The following is a 14,132-nucleotide window of genomic DNA, read 5'->3' as shown; positions in this document are numbered from 1 at the left end:
AACAAACACACAAACACACAAACACACACGTGCGTGCATACACACACATACATATACGCAGTCACACACGCACACGCACACACACACACACACACACACACACACACACACACACACACACACACACACACACACACACACACACGCGCGCGAGCACACTGATGGGTGCCAAACAAACAGAAATGAAAATAATGACTTCCCCACAAGTAGTAGCCTTGAGTGGTTAATGAACCCCCAGGAGGCCTTGGGTCTATGTGTCTGAGGTGAGAGGGTCATTCCCATGTTTATTCAGCAACCAGCCTCAAGCAGCCACCAGCACCTATTGATCCAATGGATTATTCTGTGTCTCTCGTGTGACGAGGGGAGGGGGGGTGTGTGCGCGTGTGCGTGTGTGTGTGCGTGTGTGTGTGTGTGTGTGTGTGTGTGTGTGTGTGTGTGTGTGTGTGTGTGTGTGTGTGTGTGTGTGTGTGTGTGTGTGTGTGTGTGTGTGTGTGTGTGTGTGTGTGTGTGTGTGTGTGTGTGTGTGTGTGTGTGTGTGTGCATGACAGATGAAACCCCGACGAGGTTTGGGTCACACTCAATGTAATCTCATTGGCTCTGATAGGCGATCTGGATGGCCACTTTACATGATCCACGTTGCGGGTTGCGGGGTGGGGGGGGCTTGTTTGAGAACGCGCTGACACTGCTGACGATGCTTGGACACTAATGTGAGGTGCTAGGTAGGCCCTGTCAGACACACCGGCTTGTCAAGAGCTGTTTGGACAGACACTCCTAGTGACTGCTGCTTTGTACACACACACAAACACACACACACACACACACACACACAGAGAGAGGGGGGAAAACACACCCAGCATTTTGGCATAGCGGACAGACACAGTGATGTTGTAGCCGTGAACACAATGTTGGATGGGTTATGATGAACTAGCAAAAGAACAATGACGGAGACTGGTCAAAAGGGTAAAATAACGAGAAAGAAATGGTCACGATTTTTCAAAAATAGCAGACCTACAAGCTCGCAGTGCACAAAGTTACTGTGAGCTTGTAGATCTGCTAGAATAGCCAACACCTAAAATCTAAAATGACACAGATGCTATCCCTGATTTTAATGGGCAGTGACGTGTTTTCAATTTAAACATTTTCATGATGTAGCATTCCTCAGACTGATAGTTATCAACAATAATACATTTTATAATGTTTCTAAATCAGAAACAAATATCAACTTGAAAAGATGGGGAAATTATATTTTAACAAATGACTTATGGTAAATTATAATTCATAATCAAACATAGGGGGGTGATGTAAGATATGTTTTATTATGTTCCCCCCACATAGCCCTCATCCTGACAATGCAGGGAGGTGCTATTTGATAGCTCTGTAAATCCAAACTGAAGTTTGTACGAAGCGTAAAAGAAAATCTTCCACCAGAGTAACATCATGTCTTCGGTTCTTCTGCTCTACGCTCAGTCTTCATCACCTTTGACAGTCTCGAATATCCACACAAAAAAACATTGAAGCCCTCCTGTTCCTTTTCCTTTCAGACAACACACAGACATATCATGCATGAATGGCAAATGGCCCGATCTGGGCTTATGAGTCACTATACGGCTCTCAGTCATGGCAAGCCCGCTTGCCAAGCCGTAATGCCTACCATAAGGGCATCCCCCTGGCTTTTCCATTCTGATGTTTAGTAAGATCACAGATCCCTCTTAAACACATATGTGAGCCCCTGGCAGGCTCCGCTCAGCCATGTGACCCGAGACAATGCGAGCCCGGGCCATAAAAGTTGATATCCTTCCAGATGCAAACCAAATGTAGACATCATGCACCTTTAAAATGTCTAAGACAGGCCTCAATAAAAAAAACGGAGGGCCTAGGAGCCGAGGTACAGAGGGAGAGAGAGAGAGAGACTCACACACAGATTCTCACATTTATCAGCGGGTATGGACTTGACATCTAGAGTACCAATCTATATGGACGCTGACAGGTCGTCATTTACTAACAAGTAGAGAGAGAGAGAGAGAGAGAGAGAGAGAGAGAGAGAGAGAGAGAGAGCTATCTCAGAGACAACTACAAAACTTGGGAGTGTTATTTTATCTTCAGGAAACACTACGTCTACGTCAGTGCTGTACAGTTAACCCGTTACGACCGGGAACGCATCTGTGTGACATTTTGAGATGTCTTTGGGCTATTCAAAAATAGCAGATCTGCAAGCAATGAGCTTGCAGATCTGATATTCTTGATGTAAAAAGTCGTTTTGATGTAATAAGTCGTGAAAATGTGTGCAAATCTTTGAAAATATACATATATACATTTTAACTCCAATCTTTGGTTCTGGGGGTCCCTGGAAAAAAATATTTTCAGATGGGGGTCCGTGGCCAAATACATATAATTTTGGGGGTCCTTGATATGAAAAAGCTTGAGAACCACTGATACATATAGCAACATATGTTTTTTTTAAATAACTGTTAGGATTTAGAAGACATTTGTAGAATCCCCCAAAAGCAAAGATTTTAGTTAAAAATGTTTGCTTAATAAAAAAAAAAAAAATATATATATATATATATATATATATATATATATATATATATATATATATATATATATATATATATATATATATATATTCAAAGAAATATGTTCACGCTGAAAAAGACAATGTCTTGAATAGCCCAAAGAAATCTAAAAATGACACATATGCGTTCCCGGTCTTAATGGGTTAAGTGTCTGGGGTCTATATAGACTGACCAACGCTGTCAAGAACGATGATATATCAATGGATATAAGAAACCCCCGTGTTCGTTCAGAAAATGTGTAACACACACACAACGCTCACAGATCACAGAACTACACTGTGAGTAGTGGAGAGCAAAAAGAGTAACAGTAGTCCAAAAAGAAAATCACTCCTTCCAACATTGACATTTATAGGGCCTGAGCCTTAGGTAAAAAAAAAAAAGAGTGTCTTGGCCAGCCAAGCTGATCTGTAAACAACGCAGACCAAATATACGAGCCAGAGATCAAATAGCCCGACACAAGGTAAAGACAAGCGTGTGGGGGGGACTGGTGGAGCTCAGCAGCAGACTAATCAACTCAACCCCCCCCCCTTTCCCCCCCGCCTTGAATGAGGCACATATCCGATCAATGAAAGACCCGGGGCCTTGGGGCCAGCACTATATTACACAGCAAAACTTCATATTCATTCATTGATTTTACTTTTCAGAATAGTATATCACTGAACTCCAATGGGAGCGGGAGGGGGAAGAGAAAAAAAAATAACAGAGGCCAGTGCACTGAGGTCAACCCTCACGCGTATAGCTGAGGATGTTTGCACAATATTGATGGCACACGCAGAAAGAAATGACTAAATATCCGGATCAATAGCTAGTTTCCCAGGCCAGCGACAGGCTACCCCTCCCGAATGGAAATATATAAATACATCTTTATGGCTACAGGAGTAGGCCTCCTAATGAAGAGGGCTAAATGTGAAGCCTAAAGGTAAAGTCTTTGATTAGCCAAGGCCATGGGGTGATTGGGAGAGGAGGAGGAGGGAGGAGGGGGGGGTCTGATGATGGTAGGATCATGCCACGCTGTCCAATAGCCTGGAGGATGCAGAATGCACACGGCGCACGGGAGGCCGTAAAGAGGCCAAGGATGTGACAAGTCAACAAGCCCTGAGCAGAGCACTCTGTGCTATAACCTGACCCCTCCTATCCATTTGTAATGATAATGACCCTGGCTGCATCGCTATCAATCATGTTCAAATAATGCAACGCATGTATAATTTATAAAAAATCTTTTCTTTTTGTTTTTGTTACACAAAGACTTTATCCCAAGGACACAGAGTGTGGACTTGAGGCTACAGTAAAACAAATAAAAATAAAAGTGTGTGTGTTGCTAATCAGCTGTATTTAACAGGGGTGTAAAGTAACTAAATGCAAATTTTGAGGTACTTTTACTTTACTGAAGTATTTCCAATTGTCTATACTTTTACTTCTACTCCACTACATCTCAGAGGCAAATATTGTACTTTTACTTCACTACAATTATTTGAACATTTTAGTTACTAGTTACTTTGCAGACATACATGATTACATTATAACACATACATTAACCACTTTAGCCCTATTTTATACCTAGGCTATTTGAAAATAGCCGATCTACAAGCTCACAATGTGCGTTGTGAGCTTGTAGATCTGCTATTTTTAGTAGCTTAGCTTTTAGTACTTTTACTTTTGGTACTTTAAGTACATTTTGATACCAATATTTGTGTACTTTTACTGAAGTCAATTTAGAATTCCGGACTTTTACTTGTAGCAGAGTACTTCGACATTGCAGTATTGATACTTTTAGTAAAAAAAAAATCGACCACTGGTATCTAATCCTTATAAATGTGTGTGTGCTACTGTTCAACCTCAGCCGAGTCAAGTACACCCACTGGTTCTCCTCTCAACGTGGGATCCAGGGACCACCAGGGTTCCAGCGGAGTGCACCGAACCAAATGGACCCTTACAGGTCTGTAACTCCCAACAGGGTGTACAAATGGAACCGAATGGACTCGTAAAGTGTCCATTTGGTTCTATTTGCACACTCCCAGAGGGATCAAAATAAATAAATAAATAAAAACCTGTATCAAATGGAGGTCCGTAGCCTAATGCAGAGGTTCCCAACCTGGGGTCCTCCTGTGAGGCATTGTCAGTTTAGGCGTAGTCCAACTTTTACATGTTGCACAAAATCATAATTTAGCTTTCAGCCACTGCCTTATGTTTTCAGTGTGATATCGGTCCAATTGGCCATGCAGAAAACATGTTTTCAAATATTTTCAAAAAGTTAGAAACATATTCTGAAATACACACGTGTTTGTGTGCATGCATGTGTGTGTGTGTGGTGGGGGGTCTCGCTTTTGTCAGATGTAAGAAGGGGGACTCCAAGGTAAATGTTTGGGAACCACTGGCCTAATGCATAATCAAAATGATGGTTTTATAAATCATTAAAAGAAAGTTGAGAATCCCTGTACTGTACACTGACTGTCCTACAAACAAAGCCATATAGCAGTACCGGACAAAAAATACTCAAAAGTTCCCCAAAAAAGTGTTGATGGAAAGAAAAAGCAAACGCAAATTAGAATGTCTATCTGGGTGTAAAATGTCAATGTATAATACAAATTCTTCAGCCCTAAAAAAAAAACATGTAAAACATTATTCCACGTAGACTAGCTCTAGATCATTGGTTCTCAAAGTGGGGTCTGGGGACCCCAGGCGCCGTCACCAGAGGGTCCCCAGCTAAATAAGTTAATATAGTGTCACACAATCATAGCACAGAAAAATCCCTAGCAAACATTTTTTTGAGATGGGGTGTCCGCGGCCAAATACATATCACTTTGGAGGTCCTTGACATGAAAAGGTTTGAGAAGCACTGCTCTCTAGATGAATGATGTAGAGCCCAGCGGGCTCTGTCCTCCTCACTGCTTTGCAGATCTACTGACGCTGATCACAACACAGCAGCCAGCCGCCTTGCTCTTATTTACAGCACAGCTCAATTAGCGCAGACAACAACAAACCATCTTCCCCCCTTCTCTCTCGGATACATAAAACGGGAGGAACCAGATCGTTGCCTTCTCCTTAATTAAATGAAAGCTGTTGTGTTCACCCCCCCCCCCCCCACACACACACACACACACACACACACACACACACACAGCTCTTAGTTACAGACAAAGACAGAAATAACAGCAACACATTGAGCCAGAGCAGACCAGTGTTGATTTCGTCGACTACAACTATGAAGAAAAATGTTGGTCGACTCCCTTTTTTCACTGACGAAAAACTAAATAAAAACTAAATAAAAACTAAGCTATGACGACTAAAACTAAGACTAAATATATTGACAGTTTCGTCAACAAATAAAAACTAGACTAAAATGTTAGTGAGGGACTAGTGGATCCAGTGGAACGTGTTGCTCTCTGAAAATAGCAGATCTACAAGCTCACAACGCGTCGCAGCGCGACGCGTTGTGAGCTTGTAGATCTGCTATTTTCAGCGTGCAACCAAGTGTAAAATCCACCATTACGACGCCATCAAGGCACCGGCAAAATACATTTTAGTCGACTAAATCAACTGTAGATTCAGTCGACTAAAATGTCATGATATTCAGTCGACAAAAACTAGACAAAAACCAAAACATTCCGACTAAAATATGACTCAAACTAAATGGAATTTTATTCAAAAGACTATGACTAACACTAAATCAAAATTTGGTGTCAAAATCAACACTGGAACAGACCCTATGCTGCAGATGAAGACCTTCCCAGCCCATGCAGGAGGACGCCATCATCCATGCCTTCTTCTTGGCCCTCTAAATCATTGGCTGGGGATAAACGGACCCGGTGTGGGTCCCCACCACCAGGCACCTCCCCTAGCGGCGTATAGGGGGCCAGAGCAAAGGGGAGCTGTGGGGATCGACACCTCGGCCGGCGATAAGTAATTCTGTTGAGGATTAGCGGCCGTGATGGTCTGATCAATACTGGGTGCTCAAGCCATTAGGAATGCAGCGAGGAAATGGCCCCCTCTGGTAATAAAGCAAGGGGGGGCGTCTGGGTTCTCCTTCATTTGCCCGGCTTCCATTAGTGTAATGGTATCATTATCAGACGTGGTGGGGTTGTATTTTTTCCCCAAAAGCCCTGGTTTTTTTTCCAGCCGTCTCGCGGCCGGCATGGGGTCCGATGAAGCCGCGAGATCTCCCCCCGCCGCCCCCCCCCGCTTCGCTCCCTCGTTCTTCTAACCCCGGCCCAGGTGTAAATCTATCTCTGTTGGGGGAGCTTGTGCTGCTTGCCCCTGCCTTTAGGTATTTCCTACCCATGTTTTATGTCAACACCCCAACACTATTTCTCCATTATTGGCTCATTAATAGAGCGCGCGGCGTGTAGCGTGGGGTTAACCCATTCAATCCAGGATCGCGTCTCTGTCCTTTTAGATTTTTTTCCTATTAAGAAATAGCAGATCTACAAGCTCATAGCTTGAGCTTCAAGATCTGCTATTTTTTGGAAAATCGTGCAAAAATTGCAAAAATGTGTGCAAATCTTTGAATATATATATTTTTAAAGCGAACATTTGTAAGTCAAATCTTTGCTTCTGGGGGGACCCTGGAACAACATATTTTGAGATGGCCAAATATGTGTCTAAAAAAGATGTCTAAATCCTAACAGTATGTTGCTATGTCAGTGGTGCTCCAACTTTTCCATGTCAAGGACCCCCAAAATCATATGTATTCGGCCGCGGACCCTATCTCAAAACCCCCAGAAGCACAGATCCGAGTTTAAAATGTTCACTTTAAAACACAAAATGTTCACGATTTCCCCCCCCAAAAATAGCAGATCTACAAGCTCATAGCGCTGCACTCGGTGCCACACTATGAGCTTGTAGATCTGCATTTTTTTTGAATAGCCAAAGAATAGGCAAAGAAATCTAAAATGACACAATGACAATGCTTTCCCGGTCTAAACGGGTTAAGAGGGAGGAAAAAGATGGCCGGTGGAGCACAAAGCTGCTGAATGCGCTGAATCCGACACCCCCCCCCCCTCCCCTCTCTTGCTAAAACACCAGGCCCGACATGACAGGACGCAGGCATTAGTCGCCATAAATCGTTACCTTTACACTAATTCTCCCAGCTAACATTTTGTGTGTGTGTGTGGGAGGGAGGCTGGGGTGGGGGGTGGCGGGAGCGGGGGGGGATTGATTAACCATGTCTGGCTGTGTGGCCACATAATCAGCTTTTACCTCGCTAGTTGTTAATTTAACAGAATTGCCATGGGAAACACAAACCATTTTAATGAGTGTTCAGGAATTAAATGCCCTAAACAGCTTGCACTGGGGCTGCCACAACCAAGAGGAAAACCAATGAGGCTGATCTGAGGGATGGGCCGGGCCCAGGCCTGAGAGTATAGGACCTCCTCGCAACATCTGGTGACCCCGTGTGATCATTACTCAGCCCATAGCTCACACTCACTCACTCATAAACACACACACACACGCACGCACGCACGCACGCACGCACGCACGCACGCACGCACACACACACACACACACACACACACACACACACACACACACACACACACACACACACACACACACACACACACACACACACACACACAACCACATGCACCCGTGCACACACACAGAGTGGTGGAACATTTTTACTTAAGTAAAAGTATCAATACTGCAATATACTGTAGAAATGCTCCGTCACAAGTAAAAGTCCGGAATTCAAAATTGACTTGAGTATTGGTATCAAAATGTACTTAAAGTACCAAAAGTAAAAGTAATTTTATTTTTGAAAATAGCAGATCTACAAGCTCACAACGCATCGCGATGCGACGCACACATACATGATACATGAACCACTTTAGCCCTATTTTATACATAGGCTATTTTCAAATAGCCTATGTATAAAATAGGGCTAAAGTGGTTCATGTATGTTTTATAATAATAATTGATAATTGCAAAGTAACTAGTAACGTTTTCAAAGAATTGTAGTGGAGTAAAATAACAATATTTGCCTCAAAGATGTAGTGGAGTAGAAGTAAAAGTACTCCAGTAAAGTAAAAATACCTCAAAATTGTACTTAGGTACAGTACTTGAGTACATGTACTAAGTTACTACACCACTGCACACACACACACACACACACACACACACACACACACACACGCGCGCGCACGCACGCATATACACACTTCCTGTGTCGACAGTGCACTCTATACATGTCAACGCGGGACAGCCAGCTAGCCTGCATCAAAGACAGTGTTAGAACATTGGGGTTAGGGACAGGGGTCAGTGCTGCTTTCACACTCTCTATGGCATGACAGGAAACTCAGGATGAAACCATGATGATGATGATGATGATGAAGAGTAACAAGATATTTCAGTTTACATCAGGGTACGACACACTTAAGTTGGGTTAGTTGAGTTGCACCATAAAGGAAACTCAGGAAAGCACTGGTTATATACCACTGCACTACAGTATATGAACAAAAGAACTTGCATGTCTTGTGCTCTAATAATAATAACATGCTTTTTCAAATTAACTGTAAGACAAAACAAAAAAGCTAAACATGGAAGATTTTTTATCCAAAGTCACAATACAATCAATCACCTGACACAGTCAGATCTTGGTTCTATATAGGTTTGGGATCCGTAAACGGATCCAACATTGAGGATATGAGAATATGTATGCAATGATTGTATGTATGATTGAACTTGTGTTTATCAACAAATTACAATGAATGAAGGCCAAAATGACATTGATTTTTTATCATTTTAACATAGGTAATGAATCGGACCATTTAGAAGGAATCGTAAAGGAACCGAAATGGTTAAAATCCTAAAGGATCCCAACCTAATAGTTCTATATAATTTCACTGGAAAGCTAAAAGAGCTCTGCCACTTGTATGCCACTTATATGTTTGACTTATAGACTGCAACACCCAACACTAATGCAAATCTTAGAATGGCTAGCGGACCCATCACAGTCACAGCTCATGTTTCACATTGTGCCAAATTACAACAAAAAAAAACTTTTTAACCCATTCAATCCGGGAACGCATCTGTCATTTTAGATTTTAACCACTTTAACCATTATTGTATACTTTGGCTATTCAAAAATCGTCTAAATTTGTGCAAATCTTTGAATATAAATGTTTTTTAAAGCAAATATTTGTAACTCAAATCTTTGCTTCTGGGTATTCTACAAATAAAATGTCTTCTAAATCCTAACAGTTTTATTGAAAAACTTTTTTCATGTGAAGGACCTCCCAAAATGACCCCAGAAGCTTCCTGTCGATTTGATCCCTGATACCTGATCAAATCGACAGGAAGTGATGCCCACAATGTCCTAGGAAACTTGTGGATATATTCAAAGATTTGCACAAATTTGCACAATTAAAAAAAAAATGCAGATCTACAAGTTCATAGCGCTATGAACTTGTATATCTGCTATTTTTGAATAGCTAAAGTATAAAATAATGGTTAAAGTGGTATGAGTTAAAGGATGACACAACAGTCATGTCCAACGTATTCCAGTTATAACCCATACTGATAACAGCAAAAGCACTGGAGGAGCCTGCTAACAAGAGACTGGGATGTACTGTACGTTGCTCCCATTCATTTGGCTGTTCTGTGGTTTTCAAGCCATTTTGCCATTACAATCCCTCTTGTTCTGCCTTGTATTTGTTAAAAAAAAAAGAAAGAGAAAGAAATAAATAATGAAAGAAAGAGGGAAGCTGAGCCATTATAGGGTCCATGCATGCAGCACACTGCCTGCCTGCCCAGAGAGAGAGAGAGAGAGAGAGAGAGAGAGAGAGAGAGAGAGAGAGAGAGAGAGAGAGCCAGCTGGAATGAGTTCTCTCTCTGAGCCGCTCATCTGGTCACCATGGCTGCTTTCATAAACAGGAGGAACCACGTCCTACATAGTTTCACCGCTGTCTGACATGATCCAAACACATGTGGCACAGCAGACAGCAGGCCAAGGGAGAGAGAGAGAGAGAGGGAGACAGACAGACAGGCGCACGCATGCACAGAAAGACAGACAGACAGACAGACAGACAGACAGACAGACAGACAGACAAGCAGACATAAAGACAGACAGACAGACAAGCAGACATAAAGACAGACAGACAGACAGACAGACATAAAGACAGACAGACAGACAGACAGACATAAAGACAGACAGACAGACAGACAGACAGACACACAGCCGCACGCACAGACATACAGACAGACTCACACACGCACAGACAGACAGAAAGACAGATGCACGCGCGCACGAACAGACAGACAGACAGCCGCACAGCCGCACGCACAGACATACAGACAGACAGACAGACACACAGCCGCACGCACAGACATACAGACAGACAGACAGACACACAGCCGCACGCACAGACATACAGACAGACTCACACACGCACAGACAGACAGACAGACTGACAGATGCACGCACGCGCGCACGCACAGACAGACAGACAGCCGCACGCACAGACATACAGACAGACTCACAGACAGACAGACAGACAGACAGACAGACAGACAGCAACAGAAACAGCTATAGGATGTATTGACCATTCCTCCTTCCTTTCCTGTGCTCATTCACCACAAACCACAAACAGACGTACCGTACAGTACAGTACAGTATATATAGGCTGGTTCCTCAGCATCAGAGCCTGAGAGTAGTGCAGTACACAACAACATCCACTAACAATCACACCATGTATCAATCACACAAGGTGATCAATGATGAACTTAGCCTAGAGATCTTCATTTACACAAACAAAAGGGGAAATCACGTTGTCTGCAATCTGAGCACACATGCAGCCAGAGGTTCAGCAGGCACGGTTATGTCACTAGTCACTGTGTCTGTACACAGTATAACAATTGCACAGCAACAGACAGGTTCATATTGATATATCTTATGATAACACGCTAACAGGGATGCAACAGAGAGATAAGGCCACGGTTAGGGGGGAAATGTACAATATACAAATTGTGTACGATACAGTGAAACTAAGAATATTGCCAGTATCATTTCATTCTTTCAATGTTATTTTTCATTTTATTTTAGCAAGACTTGACCATTCTCCCATATGTGCATGAATTGCCCCTGGCCTGTACGACAGTAATGTTAGTCCCCCCCTCCAAGGTGCGTGGCTATCTTCCACTGTACTGATTTACATTTTCATATCGTTGCTATCAGGCAGAAACCTCCTACCTCCATATTCTAACTTTTTATTCTAACACATATTCTAACACAAAAGCATCAAAAGTAGCAGATCTACAAGCACGAAGCGACGCGTTTCGAGCTTGTAGATCTGCAACTTTTGCTGTTCTTGAATTTGAATCCTGATAAGTAACAGTCTGGGACATGTGAGCTTAGGTTTCCACCCGACAGGCGATATTATATTCTAAAATGTACAGTATCTGTCATATTGGTTATTATAATCTGATATATTGTCCCGTCTCTAAATAGATACTGAAGTCAAGGCAACGAGCAATAACATCCTATGGTGTTTAAGCCTACAATAAACTACAGCCCTTATCCTATAGTGTCTGTACAGACAGACAGTATGTAGAGCAGCTGTAGGCTGCTGGCACACTGCCAGCTCTGAGGCTTTCACTCTGCACACTGACATTTAACTTTATACTAGATAAGTTCCTCAGCTGTCCTCCTATCTACAGTAGTAGTAGTAGTAGTAGACCTATTATGCAATTTAAGTCACTTATTGCCTTTGTATGATATTATAATGCTTTTACAGATTAGGCTTGTTTTTATATATATTTATTTTCATTTTTTTTAAATATATTGTTATATTGTTTATATAATAAAAATGTAATAAATACGCTGATAACTGTTGCAGTGTACGTGTTTTTTTCCTAACCTACTGTATATAGATTTGTATGATCTTTATGTTTTAGGTAAGGCACTTTGAGTTGCATTCTTCTATGTATATAAGGTGATATATTTAATAAAGACCATTACCATTAGTAATTTCTCATAAATAGCCTACATACTACTGTACATACTATGTGTATCGTTTTGACATAATATATAGGGGTGGCCGAAAATGGAGGGGGGGGTCTTTTAATTATGCAAAGCCAAGACTTTATAGCTTCAGTTTATTCATACGAAATCTAAGCATTTTATTCCATTTTAATCCCCTTCAAAACTGTAGTAGTAGAATGAGAGGGAGGAAAAAAAGGAAAGCACAATAAAGGAAACAGAGACAACAAGGTGAAGGTGGGTGCTTTGCAGCCTTCAGAATGTAAACAGCAACATCACATTAGGAACACAAGCTATTCAGCGAAGCGACACAGCGGCTCATAATGTTTTTGCCCGACGTAAGGGAGAAAAAACAACGCCATCAATACCTTTCTTCTCTTCTCCCCCTCACTGTCACCCGATCTTTTCATGTTCCTGGACTTATGTTTACACTGCCGAGCTCTCGGCACGAAGTGCATGATGGGTATTGTAGTTGAACAAGCGGCTCGAATCACACGCCGGGGGCTTTTATCCGACAAGAAAAATGAACTGAAGGTATTTTCTGTCAACGCATTATACATTACTTGTGCACTTTTAATGTGGAATCATCCACCCGCTGTACATTTTCGGATTAATTCGACCGACGGGGGAACAATGAGAACTACAACTCCCATAGAAACTGTGTGATGGAGGCGGAAAAACCACTCCAGCGCGCTCTGTTTGTTGCGCAGCGCAGGTGCAGATTTACAAACACGTGTGAAGCTATGACTCTATGGTGTGGAGGGTGGAACCAGGGGTGGAACTCATGAGTTAGGTCGTGCAGCTTTGTTATTGTTTTTTGTCTCCGCCAGGCCGGAAGGCATGGCCGAGACTATGTTTTGCACCCTGTCCGCCTGTCCGTGTACAGCTAATCTCCAGCACCATTGGCTTGAGCGCAGCGAAACTGTGCACACACACTCCCTGGATGCCAGAGCAGAACCTCTGCCCCAAAATGTTCACATGGGCCTGTTATAGCGCCACCAGGAGGCCTTTTTTTGCCAAACACATTTTTTGACAGTACTCGTACAGATTGAGTCCAAACATCACGCAAATCGGTACAGATTATCTCTATAGTCATTAAACAAAACGTGTCTTCCAGATTTTTCATATTCCATCCTGATTGGCTAAGATTGGCTTCCAAAGTTTGCAGGAGTGCTCCGTTTTGAACAAAATGCCTCAAATCATGAACAGAGCGTGCAATTTCCATGAAACTTTACACGCACATTCCCATTTGGCCAAGAAAGAAATGCCACTTAAACATTTTCAAATCAGCCTCATGGTGGCGCTATAACAGGCCAATTCATGTTTTTACCTATGACTGCACCTATCTGTGTAAAACTTTGTATGCGCACTCCTTAGAGGCCAAGGAAAAACCTTTGCCTTGCAATTTTTACATCTGCCTTTTATAGCGCCACCAGGAGGCCGACGTATGTAAGACACATTTTCTGATATTACTCCTCCAGATTGTATCCAAATTTCACGCAAATCGGTAGCCTACACATGATCTCTATAGTCCTGTGATCGAGACGGATCTTTTAGATTTTTCATATTTCATTCTGATT

General features: G+C 42.4%; 1 protein-coding gene across 1 annotated transcript in view; it reads right to left on the bottom strand.

Annotated features, from left to right (window-relative positions):
- Window positions 1–12,963, bottom strand: part of fto (FTO alpha-ketoglutarate dependent dioxygenase) — a 225,963-nt gene extending 213,000 nt beyond the window's left edge. Inside the window, exon 1 of the mRNA XM_084055362.1 lies at window positions 12,921–12,963. Within this exon, the coding sequence (XP_083911488.1) occupies window positions 12,921–12,962 (42 nt within the window). The 5' untranslated portion in view covers window position 12,963. The remainder of the gene's footprint in view (window positions 1–12,920) is intronic.
- Window positions 12,964–14,132: the final 1,169 nt, after the last annotated feature.

Source organism: Gymnoscopelus microlampas (genome assembly GCF_963454915.1).
Source record: "Gymnoscopelus microlampas genome assembly, chromosome: 1".
Taxonomy (NCBI): domain Eukaryota; kingdom Metazoa; phylum Chordata; class Actinopteri; order Myctophiformes; family Myctophidae; genus Gymnoscopelus; species Gymnoscopelus microlampas.
Note: the sequence above shows the minus strand (reverse complement) of the source record. Positions and strands in the feature narration are given on the sequence as shown.